At 47.1% G+C, this 22,328-nt stretch overlaps 1 protein-coding gene across 1 annotated transcript; it reads left to right on the forward strand.

Annotated features, from left to right (window-relative positions):
• The first annotated feature begins 1,772 nt into the window (after positions 1 to 1,772).
• Positions 1,773 to 3,837, forward strand: LOC136610589 (uncharacterized). Its single transcript, XM_066589815.1, has 4 exons — positions 1,773 to 2,207; positions 2,287 to 2,349; positions 3,022 to 3,383; positions 3,604 to 3,837. The coding sequence occupies exons 1-4, from the start codon at positions 2,148 to 2,150 to the stop codon at positions 3,800 to 3,802; spliced, it is 684 nt and encodes a 227-aa protein (XP_066445912.1). The 5' UTR covers positions 1,773 to 2,147; the 3' UTR covers positions 3,803 to 3,837.
• The last annotated feature ends 18,491 nt before the right edge of the window (positions 3,838 to 22,328 follow it).

Genomic DNA, 22,328 nt, shown 5'->3' on the forward strand with positions numbered 1-22,328 from the left:
TTCTGCAAGCAGAGTTGTTGGTGTTTCTGCCACCTAGTCTCACCCCAGTTTCCAATTCATCTAGGTCTATTTTCCGCATGATCACTTCCGCATATGGGTTAAACAAGATGGGTGAGAGGATGCACTCCTGTCAGACACCTTTGCCGATCCCAAACCAATCTGTGTCCCCATACTGTGTTCTCACAGTGGCTTCTTGATTGGTATAAAGTGATTTTATCAGCTTGACTAGATGTGCCAATACGCCAAGCTCTTGTAGGGCATGTCCTAGTATTACTACTCCATATTAGGTAAAACAATCATTATTGACTTAAATAGTTTCAACAAATGTATGCACAAAGTTTTCTGGGAGTAATTTACAAGTCATTCTTAAAGGGGTTGTCCCGAGGCAAAACCGGAAAATTTTATATTAGCCCATTCCCCCTGTCACCCCCCGTCATAAAGCAGCCCTTTTGAGCGGTTATAAACCGCATCCTACTTACAGTTTAGCAGAAATAATAACTTTTAAACTTCTCCCTCTAAGATGGCGCCTGCGTTGTCCCTGGATGCGTTCCACGGTGCACCGCTCGCTCTTCCTGGAGGCCTTCATGCGCGCTCCCGAGACGCCGGTCACGTGAGCAGGTGACTGACGTCATCGGTGGAGGCGTTCACTTGCAAATGAATGAAACGCCGATCCAGCCGCCACATTGGCTGGTCGGCAGAAAGCGTCACAGCGGGACGTGGAGTCTACCGGAGAAAACAGCAAACAGCTGTTTCTCCCTTCTCTTGACCACACAGAAGCGCAGGTAAGTGCACCTTTATGCGGTACTCTTTCATGCTTTTATTAGCACAGGATCATTGCCTTATGCAGTAAGTCTGTGCATGAAAAATGTATTGTGCATGCCCTGTATAGTAATGTGTCTTACATTTTTATAGTGCCTGCCATGTGCTGCGTTTTTTTTTTCCTGCTGTGTGCTGCTATCGCGACTGCAGTGTTTATTGTGCATGCAGCCTGCTTCCATTCGCCTGCCATGTGCTTTTTTCTTTTGTGCCTACCGTGTGCTTTCATGTGCCTGCCGTGTATTTTATTTTTCTTTTTTTTGTGCCGGCTTTTTTTTTTTTTTTCTTTATTTTTGTGCCTGCCGTGTGCTTTCATGTGCCTCCCGTGTGCCTGGCATGGGTATTTTTTTTTTTTTTTTGGTGCCTACTGTGTGCTTCCATGTGCCTGGCGTGTGCCTTCCATGTGTTTTTTTTTGTTTTTGTTTTTTACCTGCCGTGTGCTTCCCTTTTTTTAATTTTTTTTTTGTGCCTGCTGTGTGCTTCCATTTGCCTGCCGTGTGCTTCCATGTGCCTGCCGTGTGCTTCTTTTTTTTTGTGCCTGCCGTGTGCTTCTTTTTTTTTTTGTGCCTGCCATGTGCTTCCATGTGCCTGCCGTGTGCTGTTTTTTTTTTTTTGTGCCTGCCGTGTGCTTCCATGGGCCTGCCGTGTGCTGCTTTTTTTTTGTGCCTGCCGTGTGCTTCCATGTGCCTGCCGTGTTTTTTTTTTTGTGCCTGCCGTGTGCTTCCATGTGCCTGCCATGTTTTTTTTTTTGTGCCTGCCGTGTACTTCCGTGTGTCTGCCGTGTGCTGTTTTTTTTTCGTGCCTGCTGTGTGCTTCCGTGTGTCTGCTGTGTGCTGTTTTTTTTTGTGCCTGCCGTGTGCTTCCATGGGCCTGCCGTGTGCTGCTTTTTTTTTGTTCCTGCTGTGTGCTTCCATGTGCCTGCCATGTGCTGCAATGTGCATGTGACTGCAAACTGCTTTGAATCAGCATACATTCCGCGCAATTCATTCATACAATCATCATGCAATCTTCGGAAAATTTGCATGGAATAGACGTAGCATCTACATGCAATCTACACACAAACACTGCCTTCAATCGACACTATTAACCTGCATTCTACATACAATATGCATGCTATCTGCCTACAGACTGCGGATAATGCTAGCTATCAACAATCTGTCCACAATCGCCCAGTAATCAATCTAACATTCGCCTAAATTATGCCTGCCATGGACCTTTAAAAGATTGTTATTAGAAAATGCTGCTGCTTCCATAACTGTTATTGAAGTGCCACTAACTTGGTGTTTTTTGTTTTGTTTTTAGTTTTTTTGTAGTCCAATTCAAGCACAAACATGTACCAGGAAGATCTTGAATTTGAGGAGCTTGAGTATTCATCCGATTCTTTTGGAGAGGTAAGTTTTTGCTGAAAATGGAAAGGTTGCAGCAAACCAATGGCAATAAACAGAATAATTTTTTATTTTTTTTTAACAGGACTTCCAATCTGATAGCGAGGAAAATTATGAGGATTTCCACGAAACTCGGCATTATTCGGCGGTATGTGTTGAAATATGTATAAAATTTTTTTTGTTTATTGTTTGAAACCGCAACTATGCATCAGTCCTGTACAATTTATTATTTCAATACATTATTTTGTGTGTGTGTGTGTGTATATACATACACACACACGCGTGTGTTTGTGTGTTTGTGTGTGTATACATACACACACGTGTGTGTGTGTATATACACACATACATGCGCGTGTGTGTGTATATACACACGAACGTACGTGTGTATCTGTATATACATACACACGTAGGAATGAGTGTATGTGTATATACAGTCACACTTACTTACGTGTGTACACACATTTTATATATATATATAATATATATATATATATATATATATATATATATATATATATACACACACACAGACACACGCGTGTACGTGTTTAGGCATACACTGGTACGCACGCGTGTACGTGTTAATGCATACACACCCGTACGTTAGTTTATACATACAAACACGTACGTACATCTGTGTATATACATACAAACTCGTACGTACGTCTGTGTATGTATGCACATATACATACAGGAATCTGTGCCCTGCCTAATAAGGATGATCATGCCACTTTCAGCAACACCATACAATTAAAAATGTACCCCTTCCTTTTTTCCTAAAACATTAAATACAGTATTCTTCATATTAATCCCTTCTTAGGTTCAACAACAACTGGCAGACTCGCTATATGCTCAGGCGGACATAAGCAGTCTCCAGTGTTTTCAAAACGATCCGCAGGGTGCACGAGAAGCGGATGCTTCAGGATCCACTGAAGATCCACATGGCAGGCTTGCCAACAAAGAGTGGTGTCACTGTGGGCAGTGCATTTGCATGCCCACAGTGGCGGAGTGTGTCTGTTGTCGAGAACACGAAGTAGTCCTACAGATGTTACCAGAAGCTTGCGTATGTGTTACACAACATCCGTTATTTGCCCAGTATGCGCTTGTACGCGAAAACATAGAACACGCGATAAGACTATCTGCACTGGTCACCCGGAGACAGTACGACACCACAAACAATAGGTATTTATTACAATTTTATTGTACAACACACAAGACAATGCAAGTATAATTTTTAACAAAGGAAAAAGTTTATTTGAAAAGGAAAAAAGGTTAGTGAAAAAGGCAACATGGAAAAACATAAGATATCAATGCGTCTTTTTTTTTTGTTTTCATGTAGACTATTAAAATTTTTTTAATAAGTTTAGAAATATTAATATATTTCCTTTTCATTTTTTCTTAGGGTTATGCGTGTGGGCGCATATCGCTCTTATACAGCGTGGATACACGGATTCTTGGGGAAAAACAATAGAATCCCCATACCAGCGTGTGTAATTAAATCAATACGGACAGCTTACCCTGATCCGCAAGGAAATTACACTGGTTTCCAGATCTACATGGACCTTACGGAAAGCAATTTGGATTTCCAGTTGAACTTGTAGGATGTTTTAATTTGTGCCATTTTGTTTTCAGGCTTTACAGATTTTAAAATGTTAATACATTTTTTTGTGAAATATAGTGTGTGTTTTTCTTATTTGGAACGTCTCGACTATAATCACTAATCGTTCCATCAGTATGTATATACATGACTACATATGCGTATGTTAGTGTGTATAATATATACAGACACAAACTGTGGGTTGTGTGTGTATGTATTTTGACACACATATATATCTGTATGCCTGTGTATCTGTCTGCCTCTCTCTATCTATCTGTCTGCCTCTCTCTCTCTATCTATCTGTCTGCCTCTCTCTCTCTCTCTATCTGTCTGCCTCTCTCTATCTATCTGTCTGCCTCTCTCTCTCTCTATCTATCTGTCTGCCTCTCTCTCTCTATCTATCTGTCTGCCTCTCTCTCTATCTATCTGTCTGCCTCTCTCTCTCTCTCTATCTATCTGTCTGCCTCTCTCTCTCTCTCTCTCTCTCTCTCTCTCTCTCTCTGTCTGCCTCTCTCTCTCTATCTATCTGTCTGCCTCTATCTGTTTTTCTGCCTGCCTGCCTGTGTATTCCTTTGCAGGTCTCTATAAGGGAGGAGGGAGCAGTCCAGTGCTGAACCTTTCCCCTGCACAGCGAGGCAAGGCTTCGTTATAGCAGGGAGCTGTCCAGTGCTGAAGTCTCAGCAGAAAGTGCTGTAATAGCTGCAATGCACTCCCAACATCGATGGTGTGATGGAACAAATAGTTTTATTCACCAAAATATATGTGCGGGTATATATGCGTGTACACACATATATATAGTATACGCGTGTATGTCTATGTATGCATGTTTGTAACATACCCACAGGTGTGTCTGTGTGTGTGTGTGTAATACATACATATATGCATACGTCTGTGTGGGTGTGTATGAGAGAGATTATATATATAAATATATATATATCTCCCAGACAGACGTATGCATGTATGCTTGTACACTTGGACACGTGGACACGTGGACAAGTGGACACTTGGACAAGTGGACACTTGGACAAGGTGCACGTGCGTATGTATTTGCAAACACATGCACCTAATTTGTAAGTCATGTTAGTACAATAACTTACATCCAAAAAAATTTGCAATGAGGTATTGGTTAATAAAATGACCAAATTAAGAATTTTTGTGCAAAAACATTTTATAAATATTATTGCTATACTTTTAAATACGAGTGTCATTAATTTGCTCATTTTACCGTAAGCCCGCAATCCACGACAAGGATCCTCATTCTCTTGCGAGACTTATCTAAAAAAATCAAAAATTCCCTAACTAAAAATTCTACCGTAAAGGACCGAATTTTTTTTACAAAATTTAAAAAATTAATAAAAAATTTAAAATTAGTTAGAAACACCCGTGGAAAAATGCATAGGATTTATGGGATAAGACTGGCAACATTTCACATTGTACCAGTTATACATTCTATACAAAAAAGGCATTTTATGCAGATGATTGCAAAGAGTAAAAAGGGATGTTAATGTGATTAACAAAAGGGACTAGAGGGCATAGGAAATAAATAAGGATAAGTGACCAAAATTTTAAATAAATATCACTATACACACATGGAAATAAGATTGCAACGCACATGTAAACTATACAAAAGACAAAGTAAGTAATAAAGAGACACAGATAAAAGAGACAGACGAACCGTTGAAAATGGTAGTTCACTTGTTTACAATAGACAGACATGAAACAATAGTTGCACATGATGCAAAAATATTACTGAATTTTTCGTTAAAGTCTGTTGTTTTTTTTTTTGTTTTTTTTTTATACCCACCGAAATTTTTTCTTGATTACCTTGGAAATCTACTTTGAAATTTGTGAACCAATTCCTCTTCACTGGGTTTCACAACAGGTGCAATATTCTGAGGGAATTCTGAGGATTTTGAATGCCAGGAGATGGACATCTCCCCTTTAGCGAACATCACAATCTGACGAATGATGTCAAATACAAATTCAATGGACTTAGGCTCATAAAGAGCTTTCAAAATCCACTCCTTTCGTGCTTTTGCGTACTCCACTCGGTAACACTTTCAGTCCTCAATCCCGTCTTCTGATCGCGTTCTTCTGAGCTTTTGAATTCTACCTACGTTGTAATTGTGGTCTAGAACAGCAAGTTGCGTTCTAGCCACCATTCCGTCATAAAAAAAATGAATTCGTTTGGGCCTGTATTTCAATACACTGGCGTGAAAAATCTCCAAATCGCCAGTGTGACAAAAATTGGAAAGATGGCGGATGTCTTTCAGTAAACTTGTTTTCAGAACCACGGTTTTGACTTTGGTATGTGCTGTACTGTCAGGGGCTAACCAAGCGGTGGTTGGTTCAAGAAGGGCGTGACTGCAGCGGTGATATTGGGCATTGTTCTCCCACTCGTGAACATTGATAATGTGATTTGTTGCCGATTTCCATTTCTCTACCAGTAATTCGGGATTTTTTTTACTGGTATGCGAACACCACCACAGATGATTTTTGAGGCTCGATATCCACGGGGAAATGGTTGCGCAGTGTGTGCTTTTGGATGCCACAAGCAACTGCTTGCCGACAGCTTTGGCCACATGCCAGACATCAAATTCGTGCATAATTTCTGGGAATTCCTGGCGCATTACCTTACGTATGGAGACATGCCGATCGGTGGCGACTATTTGAACGTTTAATCCATCAGCGATCAATTCAAGTAGTGTTTTCCGGAATGCAGTAGTTTCGAGCGAAACTGACGAAGCAGGTGGAACAAGTTGTTCCACCGTGAAGCCCACAATTTTTTTGCTATTCAACTCCAAAAAAGTATAAACGGTGTACTTTGCAGAAAAACCCGGGCTATCGGATTGCCCATCGCCAGCTAAACACAAGGGTGTTGATTTAATTTCTGCCATTAGATTTGCCCTCTGCTGCATCCAATGATTATCACTGGGAATAATAAGTTATGTTGGTGGCGGTAGAAAGTGGTTTTTGAGATTCTTTAAAGATTCAGAATATGTAGCATATTACTAACTTTTGCAAAATTAGATCCGCTGAGAAGGACACTGGAAGCAAGTAAAATGTTCCCCGCCGGGCAATTGTGGATGAGTGGTTGGCTTCGCCACAAGTTGCAGGTGTGGCCTCTTTCGCAGAAAGATTTCACAATTACCATTGATCCATTTGGGAAAATCTTGACGTGAGTTAGTTTAAGAAAGCATTGATTTCGGTAAGGGCAAGGGATCATTGAAAATAAACCCATCAAGGAGCTTTTGAAAACGATGTACTTTTCTTCAGCGGATGGGTCCATCTCTGTTGGAGCTAAGGTTACAAATTCTGGTAAGGGGTAGCTCAAGCGGTTATCGGAATCAGAAGGAATGGCAAAATCCTCACTACCGGAACTCTCCGATGCTTGCGATGCTCTGAATGTCGAGTCGTTTGGATCATCAGAAAAAACACTTGAAAGGCTTTCCTCAAAAGTAGAAGCAATATTGCAACTTGAGGGTTGCATATTGATTCTATCGGCCTCATTGGCTGTTTTGGATATTGGGCTCTCTTCTGGTATCTCTTGGAAGGCAGTATTACCCATATTGGTTTTTAATGGTGTAGAAGAGCACGGAGTGCCCTGTGGGATTTTAAATGAAATTGGATTCCGTTGTGGACTGGCTTCTATTTCATTGCATTGGATGCCAATGCTTCTTGACTGGAGTTGTGTCCTGTGTTGCGATTTATTTGCCGCTGCTTGACAGGCCTTGCATTTACCCCTCCCTGCATTGCTTGCTTCGGTGTCGGTTTCTCTTTGCTCAAACTGTCTTTTGAAATTGACGATTACCTTTGCTTCTACTGTACAACCTTCACTGATTACTGTCATAGGAATTTCTAGCTGTGTTTCATCACCTTGTAGATACACGTCGACTGTCATTTCTTGAACCGCGCTAGGTGCAACCAGGGTAGATTCTTCGCGCGAAGTTTCTTTCCTCAAAGTTTCTGTGGCTGAACTTTCTGGCTGCTGCGTCTCCCCAATTCTTCTGCGTTTTTTGAAGGTTAACCTTTCTTCGCTAACCGGTTCGCTCGGGTCTCAATTTCCAACGCTGTTGGGAATATACTTGGCACAGCATTGGGCTTCAATTTTTTACGGTCGCCGACTGTTATGTAGCAATCCTCCAAAAAATGTTTGCTGCACAAACGATAACTGTAAGAATCTTTTTTTTGGGAAATCTTAGTAAGCCACTCTTCAACGTCAACAAAGATGTAAGGAGCCTGCTGTAGCCAAAGTCTTGTTTTTTCGATATTCGTTGGAAAGACATGAAGACAAGCACTTTCGCCTCCCTTCTTCCAGTATGTGGTGCAAGTTGGAACCACGCAGCTAGGCATTGTGATTTTGTGTTTTAAAGTGACTGTGATCTGCTGTGTGTGGGAAAGAAAATGTGGTGCAAATACTCACCGTCCTGCAGTGACTTCGGAAGAAGATCACGAGTCCAAACCCTGGAATCTCCAATGGCCACCGATGCGCTCCGACGTATACGCTCTGCATTTTAAAGACAAGAAGGCGTAGATCAACAGAGATGCTAAGCTACAACAACCAACCCACCCACCCACAGATAGACAGACCAACAGACACATCCATCCATCTTCACATATACATGCATGCCCTTGCGGCCTCATTCCAACGCCCATGCGGCCCCATCCATGCATCCACACAGACCTATACATGCATCATCACATAGACACACATCCACCCTTGCGGCCTCATCCCAACGCCCATGCGGCCTACACACATCCGCCCATGCGGCCCCATCCATGCATCCACACAGACTTATACACGCATCATCACGTACAAACACATCCGCCCTTGTGGCCTCATCCCAACGACCATGCGGCCCCATCCATGCATCCACACAGACTTATTCATGCATCATCACATAGACAAACATCCGCCCTTGCGGCCTCATCCCAACGCCCATGCGGCCTACACATATCCGCCCATGCGGCCCCATCCATGCATCCACACAGACTTATACATGCATCATCACGTACAAACACATCCGCCCTTGCGGCCTCATCCCAACGACCATGCGGCCCCATCCATGCATCCACACAGACTTATACATGCATCATCACATAGACACACATCCGCCCTTGCGGCCTCATCCCAACGCCCATGCGGCCTATACACATCCACCCATGCGGCCCCATCTATGCATCCACACAGACTTATACACGCATCATCACGTACAAACACATCCGCCCTTGCGGCCTTATCCCAACGCCCATGCGGCCTACACACATCCGCCCATGCGGCCTGCACACATCCATGCATTCATTCATTCATGCAGCCTCATCCATCCATGCATCCGCACGCACTTCTGCACACATATCCAGCCATGCATTCATTCACGCATCCCAGACACCTCACCCTCCCCAGACACCTCACCCCCCCCAGCACCCCAGACACCTCACCCCCCCATCAGCGCCCACAGCACCCCAGACACCTCACCCCCCTAGCACCCCAGACAAATCACCCCCCCAGCGCCCACAGCACCCAAGACACCTCACCCCCCCCAGCACCCCAGACACATCACCCCCCCCAGCGCCCACAGCACCCCAGACACCTTACCCCCCCACAGCACCCCAGACACATCACCCCCCCCAGCACCCCAGACACATCACCCCCCCCCCAGCGCCCACAGCACCCCAGACACCTCCCCCCCCCCAGCGCCCACAGCACCACTGACACCTCACTTACCCAGGCGGCTGCACGGCTTGGATTGTGTTCGTCCCGGCTGGCGGCTGCTAGTCCCATATGGCTGGCGGCTGCTGGTCCCGTGTGGCTCCCGGCTGCTGGTCCCGTGTGGCTCCCGGCTGCTGGTCCCGTGTGGCTCCCGGCTGCTGGTCCCGTGTGGCTCCCGGCTGCTGGTCCCGTGTGGCTCCCGGCTGCTGGTCCCCTGTGGCTCCCGGCTGCTGGTCCCGTGTGGCTCCCGGCTGCTGGTCGATGGTCCCGGCTGGCTGCTGCTGGATGGTCCCAGCTGGCTGCTGCTCTATGGTCCCGGCTGGCTGCTGCTGATTCGGGGTGAAAGGATAAACTGCTCCTTCACCCATGTTTAAAGGGAGGCGGGGAGCTGAATAGCCGCCCCTGCGCGCTCCCGTGCAGTGATAGCTCGTCTGCGCATGCGCAGATGAGCTGTATCGCGCGGGCACGCTGGTGCGGCTCATTCACAGCGGGAAGAGTAGAGACTGCGCAAGCACATCTAAAACGGACTGCTGAGGAAGAAATTAGATGGCACCATGGCGACGGGGACACAGGGACAGCGCGAGGACGGAGACAAGTAAGTGAATAACTTCTGTATGGCTCGTATTTAATGCACAATGTATATTACAAAGTGCATTAATATGGCCATACGGAAGTGCTTACCCCCACTTGCTTTCGCGGGACAACCCCTTTAATATCTCTCAAAACAAGCTGTTCAAACATGTCCACCTCTGAGCAGGTTACTGCTGGTGGTAAGGTTTTGTTTGGTGGTTTTAGATCTGTAAAAGGCCCTTTGCCTATTATTTCATTCTCCAAAGACTCCAGGGCATTGATCGCCTGTAAGTCTCCAGGTTCAAGGCCAAGCTCTTGTGCTTTTATTTTGTCTTTTTGGAGAAAATACTTCATCCCCCTCTCCAACACAGAGCACTCTATTTTTGTCAGTCTGTGTGTGGACAAGTTTATTATTTGCATTGTGTCTTGTTGTACCTGATCACTGGAGGACGGGTTAGTGTCAGTTGCCTCTGTGTTTACCGCGGAGTGTAGGTGTCCCTGCACCCCTCAAAAAATAGTCAGTCTGCTTTAACCATATTTGGGGAAACCTTTAACCGATACCCCCTATTTATATATATGGTTGCGGCTGATTGCATATTGCCCAAAATACTAAGATCTAAATTTTATAGAGACGCTGCCTGTTTATCACAGACTGCTTTCTCTATTTATATATATATATATATATATATATATATATATATATATATATATATATATAAAGAAAATACATAGATCTCAGTTTTGCATTATATAGAGTGATTGCCTATACCTAAGGCTGTCCTCTTACAATCATGCAGACCTGACTGTATGAGACCTTTACTATATAGCGCTGCGGAATAAGTTGGCGCTATACAAATAAAGATTATTATATAGAGCAGCAAATTGACCACCACAATACTGCTCCCTCTGAAAAAGAGATAGATCTCATACTGATTCTAAATATAGAAACCACTTCTATATCATAGGTGTCCTCTTATAAGAACTCATAAACTTTATACTTAGAAAGAACTATCTGCACTGCCTATTCTATCTCTGACAGAGCTATAAGTATTTTCTTTAAATAGAGCTAATAAAACTCTGGAACAGGCATCAAATTGAAACCAGAGCCATAATAATCTGTTTTAAGAAAATCTCCTGATGACCCGCTAAAATAAGCGGCGAAACACGTCGAGATTTAAATAAACACGAAAAATATAAAAAATTGGAGATTATGATGTCACAAATGAAACTATAAAGATACAAATAGGTGAGGAGACTTTATGAACTTGAACTTTATCTGAAACAATAGCTATACGCCTGTTCTACCAAGTTCAAAGGCATACACCCTTTGTATCCGCAAACCTTCCATCTTATGATACCGGAAAAGATGCAAGACTATCTGCTGCGATACCTGTATTTAATCTAAGTCTTGGTCAACCTTTATCATAAGACTCAAATTATGGGAAGAAATGCGCAAGAAGAAATAAACTTGCTCTTACCCGAATCCGAGTTTTATGATATAACGACAGCTACAGCACTATCGTATAAATACACGGCCCTTCCTGAATATTAAAAGGGTATGAAAAATTAAGCAAGTAGCTATAGTCGTTTACCTCCTGACTAAGGTCAATATACTGACAACTTAGAGGGTTATCTGTAGTGCCCTGTTTTTTGTTCTATGTTTTTTAAAGTTATTTAATAAAAAGAAGTCATTTTAAATTATGTCTAAACTGTGAAGGGCTTAAATTTGAGAAGTTAGACTTTTTTCTGCCTCTGTGAGTATATGGTATTCCACTATAGCTCTACGCTGCTCATAGAGCCTGGCCAACATGTGGAGCGTAAAGTTCCACCGTGTGGGCACGTCGCACAGCAGTCAGTGCACTGGCAGATGAAACCGATGTTGCAGGGTGCGCAGGGTGGCAGCGTCCGTGTGGGACTTGTGGAAATGTGCGCAGAGCCTGCGCACCTTTCCGAGCAGGTATGACAAGGGTGGGTAGCTTTTCAGAAAGCGCTGAACCACCAAATTAAAGACGTGGGCCAGGCATGGCACGTGCGTGAGGCTTTGTCACACACGTGCCGTTGTCACACACGACCATGCCCGGTTGGAGGCTCAGCGGCGCAAGCCAGCAGTCGGTCTGCTCTGTCAGACCCTGCAGCAGTTCGTGGGCCGTGTGCCTCTTATCTCCTAAGCTGAGTAGTTTCACCACGGCCTGCTGACGCTTGCCCACCGCTGTGCTGCCACGCCGCGTGACACCGACTGCTGGCGACGTGCTACTGCTGACACATCTTGATTGCGAGACAGAGGTTGCGGAGGAGGGTGGTTTAGCGGAGGAAGCATACACCGCCGCAGATACCAGCAGCGAGCTGGGGCACGCAATTCTGGGGGTGGGTAGGACGTGAGCGGTCCCAGGCTCTGACTCTGCCCCAGCCTCCACTAAATTCACCCAATGTGCCGTCAGGGAGATATAGTGGCCCTGCCCGCCTGTGCTTGTCCACGTGTCCGTAGTTAAGTGGACCTTGGCAGTAACAGCGTTGGTGAGGGCATGTACAATGTTGCGGGAGACGTGGTCGTGCAGGGCTGGGACGGCACATCGGGAAAAGTAGTGGCGACTGGGAACCGAGTAGCGCGGGGCCGCGGCCGCCATCATACTTTTGAAAGCCTCCGTTTCCACAGCCCTATACGGCAGCATCTCCAGGCTGATAAATTTGGCTATGTGCACGTTTAAACGCTTGAGCGTGCGGGTGCGTGGCTGCGTACTTGCGCTTGCGCTCCAACACTTGCGCTAGCGACAGCTGGACGGTGCGCTGAGAGACATTGCTGGATGGGGCCGAGGACAGCGGAGGTGAGGGTGGGGGTGCAGGCCAGGAGACGGTAGTGCCTGTGTCCTGAGAGGGAGGTTGGATCTCAGTGGCAGGTTGGAGCACAGGGGGAGAGGCAGAGGTGCAAACCGGAGGCGGTGAGCGGCCTTCGTCCCACCTTGTGGGGTGCTTGGCCATCATATGTCTGCGCATGCTGGTGGTTGTGAGGTTGGTGGTGGTGGCTCCCCGGCTGATCTTGGCGCGACACAGGTTGCACACTACTGTTCATCGGTCGTCTGCACTCTCAGTGAAAAACTGCCAGACCTTTGAGCACCTCGGCCTCTGCAGGGTGGCATGGCGCGAGGGGGCGCTTTGGGAAACAGTTGGTGGATTATTTGGTCTGGCCCTGCCTCTACCCCTGGCCAAGGCACTGCCTCTTCCAACCTGCCCTGCTGCTGCCCTTGCCTCCCCCTCTGAAGACCTGTCCTCAGTAGGCGTAGCAAACCAGGTGGGGTCAGTCACCTCATCGTCCTGCTGCTCTTCCTCCGAATCCTCTGTGCGCTCCTCCCTCGGACTTACTGCCCTTACTACTACCTCACTGATAGACAACTGTGTCTCATCGTCATCGTCCTCCTCACCCACTGAAAGCTTTTGAGATAGTTACCGGAAGTCCCCAGCCTCATCCCCCGGACCCCGGGAACTTTCAAAAGGTTGGGCATCGGTCACGACAAACTTCTCCAGTGGGAGAGGATTCGGAACCATTGCTGCCCATTCTGGGCAGGCGCCCGAGAACAGTTCCTGGGAGTCTGCCTGCTCCTCAGAATGTGTCATTGTAATGGAGTGAGGAGGCTGGGAGGAAGGAGGAGCAGCAGCCAGAGGATTCAGAATTGCAGCAGTGGACGACGCAGAACTCTGGGTGGTCGATAGATTGCTGGATGCACTTTGTGCCATCCATGACAGGACCTGCTCACACTGCTCATTTTTTAATAAAGGTCTACCGCGTGGACCCATTAATTGTGAGATGAATGTGGGGACGCCAGAAGCGTGCCTCTCTCCTAATCCCGCAGCAGTCGGCTGCGATACACCTGGATCAGGAGCTCGGCCTGTGCCCACACCCTGACTTGGGCCTCCGCGTCCTCGCCCGCGTCCACGTCCACGTCCTCTAGGCCGACCCCTACCCCTCAGCATGGTGTATTACCAGTAGTGCAGAAACAGAACGCTGTAATTAAATGTGCCGCTTATTGGCCTGTGGTTGGAGGCTGACTTTGCTTACAGAACGCACAGCAGAGCCAGGAAATAATTTTGCGCAAGCCTGCTGTAACACTTAGCTGGCTGCGTATGAATTAGGACAACTAGCCCCAGCACAGACCCAGTACACTGAGGACGGGCACAGGCAGCCCAAATTGGTTTTTGTTTCCCAAATGTTTTTGGAAAGGCCCACTGCCTATATTCAATAAATATATGTCTTCTGTCCCTGCCTCACCGCTACTGGCCCTGGAGTATGTAAAATAACTGCAGACTGTTGCACTGTGGACTGGAATACAGCGGTGATGTAACAGCCAACACAGAGCCAGGAAATAATTTTGCGCCAGCCTGCTGTAACACTTAGCTGGCTGCGTATGAATTAGGAGGACAACTACACCCAGCACAGACCCAGTACACTGAGGACAGTCACAGGCAGCCCAAATAGATTTTTTTCCCCAAATGTTTTTGGAAAGGCCCACTGCCTATATTCAATAAATATGTCTTCTGCCCCTGCCTCACCACCACTACTGGCCCTGGACTATGTATAATTACTGCAGGGCGCAATGCTCTGCACGGCCGATATACAAAAAAAAAAAAAATGTGCAACACTGCAAAAAGCAGCCTCCACACTACTGCACACGGTTAGATGTGGCCCTAAGAAGGACCGTTGGGGTTCTTGAAGCCTAAAATACTCCTAACACTCTCCCTATAGCAACTCCAGCAAGACAGCACTTTCCCTGATCTCTGTCAGAACGCATCTGTGGCGAGCCGCGGGAGGGGCCGATTTATATACTCGGGTGACACCTGATCTCATCAGCCACTCACTGCAGGGGGTTGTATAGGGCTTGAACGTCGCAGGGGGAAGTTGTAATGCCTTCCCTGTCTTTCTATTGGCCAGAAAAGCGCGCTAACGTCTCAGAGATGAAAGTGAAAGTAACTCGAACATCGCGTGGTACTCGTTTCGAATAACGAGCATCTCAAACACGCTAATACTGGAACGAGCATCAAGCTCGGACGAGTACGTTCGCTCATCTCTATTCAGTATGATAACTACGATACCAAACTTATATTGGTTTTTTGCTGTGCTACTTGTAATTTTTAAAAGACATTTATTTATTTTTTTATTATTTTCTGCCGCCATCCACTGGGCGCAATAACTTTTTAAATTTTCCATTAAAAAAGTTGTGCAAGGGTTAATTTTTTGTGGGGCGTCCTGTAGTTTGCGTTGGTACCATGTTTGAATTTATATGACCTTTTAATAACTTTTTATTTCATTTATTCTTAGAGACAGGGTGTCCAAAAAAGCGTATTTCTAGCATTCTTTATCTTTTTTTCTGACAACGTTCATTGTGCGGGGTAAATAATGCACTACTTTGATAAATAGAACTTTTACGGACACAGTGATACCAAATTTGTATTTTTGTTTTATAATTTAGATTCTTTGATATGGCAAAAGTGGGTGTTTTTGAACTTTATGACTTTTTTTTCAACAATTAGTAAAAAACTTTATTGATCATGTATTCATTTTTTTTTTAGTCTCTCTAGGGGACCACAACTAGTAATGCTTTGATCGCTCCTGCAGTATGAGTTAATGCCATAGCATTGATAGGGCAGTCTGCTAAATCAGCCCTGGGGCCTTTTGGAATGCCCCCGGCTGCCATGACACCCACGTGACTCCCTGTGATCTCATTCGTGATGGTGGGGGGAGCATACAGGACCACTTTACATCGTTCGAGGAACTACGCGGCTGTCGGAGCTGTTGCCACCGGGTGTCAGCTGTAATAAACAGCCTGCACTGGTGATATATGATGAGAGATAGCCACACGATCTCTCTTTATACATACCCCGACACCGCAAAAAACCTAAGATGTCATGCAAGTACTGATGAAGCAATCACTAACATGACTGGTGCATCCTGATACCTTGCTTCAGTGTTTTGTAGTACATTGTAGTTAAAGAGGTTGTCCCATGAAAAGTATGTAGATTGAAGTCCAGCCCATAATTATAAACATATTTTATATTTACACTTATTAACCCCTTAAGGACATGGCCTATGTTAGCCATATGGACGCAATGATTTGGAGAGATTTTCATCGCCACTTTTCAAAAGCCATAACATTTTTATTTTTCCAATCCCATGGCCATATGAGGGCTTGATTTTTGTGCAGCAAACTGTAGTTTTTATTGCTATCATTTTTTGGATACATATAATTTATTCATAGGCGTAGCATGAGGGGTCGCTGGGGTCGCCGTGGCGACCCGGCCCTTGAGCTCAGGGGGCCCCGAGGCCACCCTTCACTATCCATATATGCATTTTCAGTGCATTAATGGTTAACCGCTCTGTATGCCGCATGGCACAGATCACGCGGCAGGCAGAGCAGCCAGCCTGACAGGAAGCAGGGAAGAGCAGGGGGGAGGAGGAGAGAGGCAGTCACATGAGCCGACAGGGACTGATCATATGATCATGTGCTGCCCCTCCCTCCTACTGAACAGAAGCAGCTGTGTCTGCCTGTGCTGCTGTCACATGGAGGAGAAGTGGTCCGGGCCCCGGGGTATGTGTATAGCTGTGTGTGTGTATGTATGAGTGTGTGTATTTGTCTGCCTGTCTGTCTATCTATCTATCCATCTCCTATCTATCTATTTATCTATCTATGCATCTGCTATCTATCTATCTATCTGCTATGTATCCATCTATCCATCCATCTCCTATCTATGTATCTATCTATCCATCCCCTATCTATCCAGCCATCCATCTCCTATCTATTTATCATTCTATCTATCTATCTATCTATCTATATATTTATCAATCTCCTATCTATCTATGCATCTCTTATCTATGTATCTATCTCTCCATCTCCTATCTATCTATCTATCTATCTATCTATCTATATATATATATATATATATATATATATATCTGCTATATATCTATGTATCTATCCATCTCCTATCTATCTAGTTATTTATCTATCTGCTATCTATCTATCTGTCTGTTATCTATCTATCTATCTATCTATCCATCCCCTATCTATTTATCATTCTATCTATCTATATATCCATCTGCTATCTATCTATCCATCTGTTATCTATCTATCTACCTATCTATTTATCTATCCTTCCATCTCCTATCCATCCATCCATCTCCTATCTATATATCCATTCATCTCTTATCTATCTATTTATCTATGCACCTGCTATCTATCTATCTATCTATCTATCTATCTATCTATCTATCTATCTATCTATCTATCCAGCCATCCATCTCTTATCTATCTATCTATCTATCTGTTATCTATGTATCTATCTATCCATCTGCTATCTATCTATTCATTCATCTCCTATCTATCTATGCATCTCTTATCTATCTATGTATCTATCTCTCCATCTCCTATCTATGTATCTATCTATGTATCTATCTATCTATTAGAGATGAGCGAACGTACTCGTCCGAGCTTGATATTCGTGCGAATATTACGGTGTTCGGGATGCTCGTTACTCGTAATGAGTACCACGCGGTGTTCCGGTTACTTTCAGTTTCCTCTCTGAGACGTTAGCGCGCTTTTCTGGCCAATTGAAAGACAGGGAAGGCATTACAACTTCCCCCTGTGACGTTCAAGCCCTATACCACCCCCCTGCTGTGAGTGGCTGGGGCGATCAGATGTCACCCGAGTATAAAAGTCGGCCCCTCCCGCGGCTCGCCTCAGATGCCGTGTGAGTTAGTGAGGGAAAGTGCTGTTCTATTGGAGTTGCTGTAGGGAGAGCGTTTGTAGTGAGTGTAGGCTTCAAGAACCCCAACGGTCCTTCTTAGGGCCACATCTACGTGTGTGCAGGCTGCTATCAGTGGACATTTTTATTTTTTTTTCTCAAAATCGGCAGTGCAGAGCATTGCACCCGGTATTAGGGACAGAAGTGGTGCTTAGGCAGGGAGAGTGTTAGGAGTGAGTGTAGCCTTCAAGAACCTCAACGGTCCTTTCTAGGGCCAAATTTAACCGTGTGCAGTACTGTGCTGGCTGCTGTTAGCAGTGTTGCATATTTTTTTTTTCTAGAAATCGTCTGTGCAGAGCATTGCACCCTCCATTGATACTACAGGGACAGAATTGTGTAGGCAGGGCCACAACACAGTTATTGTTCATTGAATATACGCAGTGGGGCCTTCCCTTTGCAAAAAAGCGAAAAAATTATATTTGGCCTGCCTATGTCAGTCCTAAGGTCTCCATGTACGTGTGTGCTGCGTGGAGAACGTACAAAAATCAGACGCAACCAGCTACGGTTTACTGCAGGCTTGCGCCATTGTCTTTCCTGACTGGCAAATACCTGCTCTGCCAGAGTTAATAACTCTGCTACACTAAAGTTGTGTGACACTTTTTCAGGGCCACACCACAGTTATTAAACGTATTATTCATTGAATATACGCAGTGGGGCCTTCCCTTTGCAAAAAAGCGAAAAAATTATATTTGGCCTGCCTGTGTCAGTCCTAAGGTCTCCGTGTACGTGTGTGCTGCGTGGAGAACGTACAAAAATCAGACGCAACCAGCTACGGTTTACTGCAGGCTTGCGCCATTGTCTTTCCTGACTGGCAAATACCTGCTCTGCCAGAGTTAATAACTCTGCTACACTAAAGTTGTGTGACACTTTTTCAGGGCCACACCACAGTTATTAAACGTATTGTTCATTGAATATACGCAGTGGGGCCTTCCCTTTGCAAAAAAGCGAAACAATTATATTTGGCCTGCCTGTGTCAGTGGTAAGGTCTCCGTGTACGTGTGTGCTGCGTGGAGAACGTACAAAAATCAGACGCAACCAGCTACGGTTTACTGCAGGCTTGCACCATTGTCTTTCCTGACTGGCAAATACCTGCTCTGCCAGAGTTAATAACTCTGCTACACTAAAGTTGTGTGACACTTTTTCAGGGCCACACCACAGTTATTAAACGTATTGTTCATTGAATATACGCAGTGGGGCCTTCCCTTTGCAAAAAAGCGAAAAAATTATATTTGACCTGCAGGCTTGCGCCAATTTATTTCCTGCCTGGGAAATCAAATCACTGGTAATACAGCATGCTGAGGGGTAGGGGTAGGCCTAGAGGACGTGGACGCGGCCGAAGACGCGGAGGGCCAAGTGAGGGTGTGGGCACAGGCCGAGCTCCTGATCCAGGTTTGTCGCAGCCGACTGCTGCGCGATTAGGAGAGAGGCACGTTTCTGGCGTCCCCACATTCATCGCCCAATTAATGGGTCCACGCGGGAGACCTTTATTAGAAAATGAGCAGTGTGAGCAGGTCCTGTCCTGGATGGCAGAAAGTGCTTTGATCAACCTATCGTCCAGCCACAGTTCTGCGCCGTCCACTGCTGCAAATCCGAATCCTCTGTCTGCTGCTCCTCCTTCCTCCCAGCCTCCTCACTCCACTACAATGACACATGCTCAGGAGCGGGAACACTCCCAGGAACCTTTCTCGGGCCCCTGCTCAGATTGGGCAGCAGTGGTTCCTCTACCACCAGAGGAGTTTATCGTCACTGATGCCCAACCATTGGAAAGTTCCCGGGGTCCGGGGGATGAGGCTGGGGACTTCCGGCAACTGTCTCAAGACCTTTCAGTGGGTGAGGAGGACGATGACGATGAGACACAGTTGTCTTGCAGTGAGGTAGTAGTAAGGGCAGTAAGTCCGAGGGAGCAGCGCACAGAGGATTCGGAGGAAGAGCAGCAGGACGATGAAGTGACTGACCCCACCTGGTGTGCAACGCCTACACAGGACAGGTCTTCAGAGGGGGAGGCAAGGGCAGCAGCAGGGCAGGTTGCAAGAGGCAGTGCGGTGGCCAGGGGTAGAGGCAGGGCCAGACCGAATAATCCACCAAGTGTTTCCCAAAGCGCCCCCTCGCGCCATGCCACCCTGCAGAGGCCGAGGTGCTCTAAGGTCTGGCAGTTTTTCACCGAGATGCCTGACGACCGACGAACAGTGGTGTGCAACCTTTGTCGCACCAAGATCAGCCGGGGAGCCACCACCAACAGCCTCACAACCACCAGCATGCGCAGACATATGATGGCCAAGCACCCCACAAGGTGGGACGAAGGCCGTTCACCGCCTCCGGTTTGCACCGCTGCCTCTCCCCCTGTGCCCCAACCTGCCACTGAGATACAACCCCCCTCTCAGGACACAGGCACGACCGTCTCATGGCCTGCACCCACACCCTCACCTCCGCTGTCCTCGGCCCCATCCAGCAATGTCTCGCACCGCACAGTCCAGCCGTCGCTAGCGCAACTGTTGAAGCGCAAGCGCAAGTACGCCGCCACGCACCCGCACGCTCAAGCGTTAACCGTCCACATAGCCAAATTTATCAGCCTTGAGATGCTGCCGTATAGGGTTGTGGAAACGGAGTCCTTCAAAGCTATGATGGCGGCGGCGGCCCCGCGCTACTCAGTTCCCAGTCGCCACTACTTTTCCCGATGTGCCGTCCCAGCCCTGCACGACCACGTCTCCCGCAACATTGTACATGCCCTCACCAATGCGGTTAGTGGCAAGGTCCACTTAACTACGGACACGTGGACAAGCACAGGCGGGCAGGGCCACTACATCTCCCTGACGGCACATTGGGTGAATTTAGTGGAGGCTGGGACAGAGTCAGAGCCTGGGACCGCTCATGTCCTACCCACCCCCAGAATTGCGGGCCCCAGCTCGGTGGTGGTATGTTCGGCGGTGTATGCTTCTTCCACTAAAGCACCCTCCTCCTCCTCCTCCTCAACCTCTGTCTCGCAATCTAGATGTGTCAGCAGCAGCAGGACGTCGCCAGCAGTCGGTGTCGCGCGGCGTGGCAGCACAGCGGTGGGCAAGCGTCAGCAGGCCATGCTGAAACTACTCAGCTTAGGAGATAGGAGGCACATGGCCCACGAACTGCTGCAGGGTCTGACAGAGCAGACTGACCGTTGCCTTGCGCCGCTGAGCCTCCAACCGGGCATGGTCGTGTGTGACAACGGCCGTAACCTGGTGGCGGCTCTGCAGCTCGGCAGCCTCACGCACGTGCCATGCCTGGCCCACGTCTTTAATTTGGTGGTTCAGCGCTTTCTGAAAAGCTACCCACGCTTGTCAGACCTGCTCGTAAAGGTGCGCCGGCTCTGCGCACATTTCTGCAAGTCCCACACGGACGCTGCCACCCTGCGCCCCCTGCAACATCGCTTTAATCTGCCAGTGCACCGACTGCTGTGCGACGTGCCCACACGGTGGAACTCTACGCTCCACATGTTGGCTAGGCTCTATGAGCAGCGTAGAGCTATAGTGGAATACCAAGTCCAACATGGGCGGCGCAGTGGGAGTCAGCCTCCTCAATTCTTTTCAGAAGAGTGGGCCTGGTTGGCAGACATCTGCCAGGTCCTTCGAAACTTTGAGCAGTCTACCCAGGTGGTGAGCGGCGATGCTGCAATCATTAGCGTCACCATTCCTCTGCTATGCATCTTGAGAAGTTCCCTGCAAATCATAAAGGCAGCCGCTTTGCGCTCGGAAACAGAGTCGGGGGAAGACAGTATGTCACTGGATAGTCAGAGCACCCTCCTGTCTATATCTCAGCGCGTTCAGGAGGAGGAGGAGGAGGAGCATGAGGAGGATGAGGAGGAGGGGGAAGAGACAGCTTGGCCCACTGCTGACGGTACCCATGCTGCTTGCCTGTCATCATTTCAGCGTGTATGGCCTGAGGAGGAGGAGGAGGAGGAGGATCCTGAAAGTGATCTTCCTAGTGCGGACAGCCATGTGTTGCGTACAGGTACCCTGGCACACATGGCTGACTTCATGTTAGGATGCCTTTCTCGTGACCCTCGCATTCAACGCATTCTGGCCACTACGGATTACTGGGTGTACACACTGCTCGAACCACGCTATAAGGAGAACCTTCCCAGTCTCATTCCCGAAGAGGAAAGGGGTTCGAGAGTGTTGCTATACCACAGGACCCTGGCGGACAAGCTGATGGTAAAATTCCCATCCGACAGCGGTAGTGGCAGAAGGCGCAGTTCCGAGGGCCAGGTAGCAGGGGAGGTGCGTAGATCGAGCGGCATGTACAGCCCAGACAGTGCAACAGTCTTTAAGGGCCTGGCCAGCTTTATGGCTCCCCAGCAAGACTGTGTCACCGCTCCCCAGTCAAGGCTGAGTCGGCGGGAGCACTGTAAAAGGATGGTGAGGGAGTACGTAGCCGATCGCACGACCATCCTCGGTGACGCCTCTGCCCCCTACAACTACTGGGTGTCGAA

The sequence above is a fragment of the Eleutherodactylus coqui genome, chromosome 2 (genome assembly GCF_035609145.1).
Source record: "Eleutherodactylus coqui strain aEleCoq1 chromosome 2, aEleCoq1.hap1, whole genome shotgun sequence".
NCBI lineage: Eukaryota > Metazoa > Chordata > Amphibia > Anura > Eleutherodactylidae > Eleutherodactylus > Eleutherodactylus coqui.

Bases quoted from the DNA above. Each gene is read 5' to 3' on its own strand.
- LOC136610589 (XM_066589815.1), top strand. From the start codon at position 2,148: ATGTACCAGGAAGATCTTGAATTTGAGGAGCTTGAGTATTCATCCGAT. The intron at 2,208-2,286 runs GTAAGTTTTTGC...TTTTTTTAACAG, and splicing joins CATCCGATTCTTTTGGAGAG to GACTTCCAATCTGATAGCGA. The intron at 2,350-3,021 runs GTATGTGTTGAA...ATCCCTTCTTAG, and splicing joins AAACTCGGCATTATTCGGCG to GTTCAACAACAACTGGCAGA.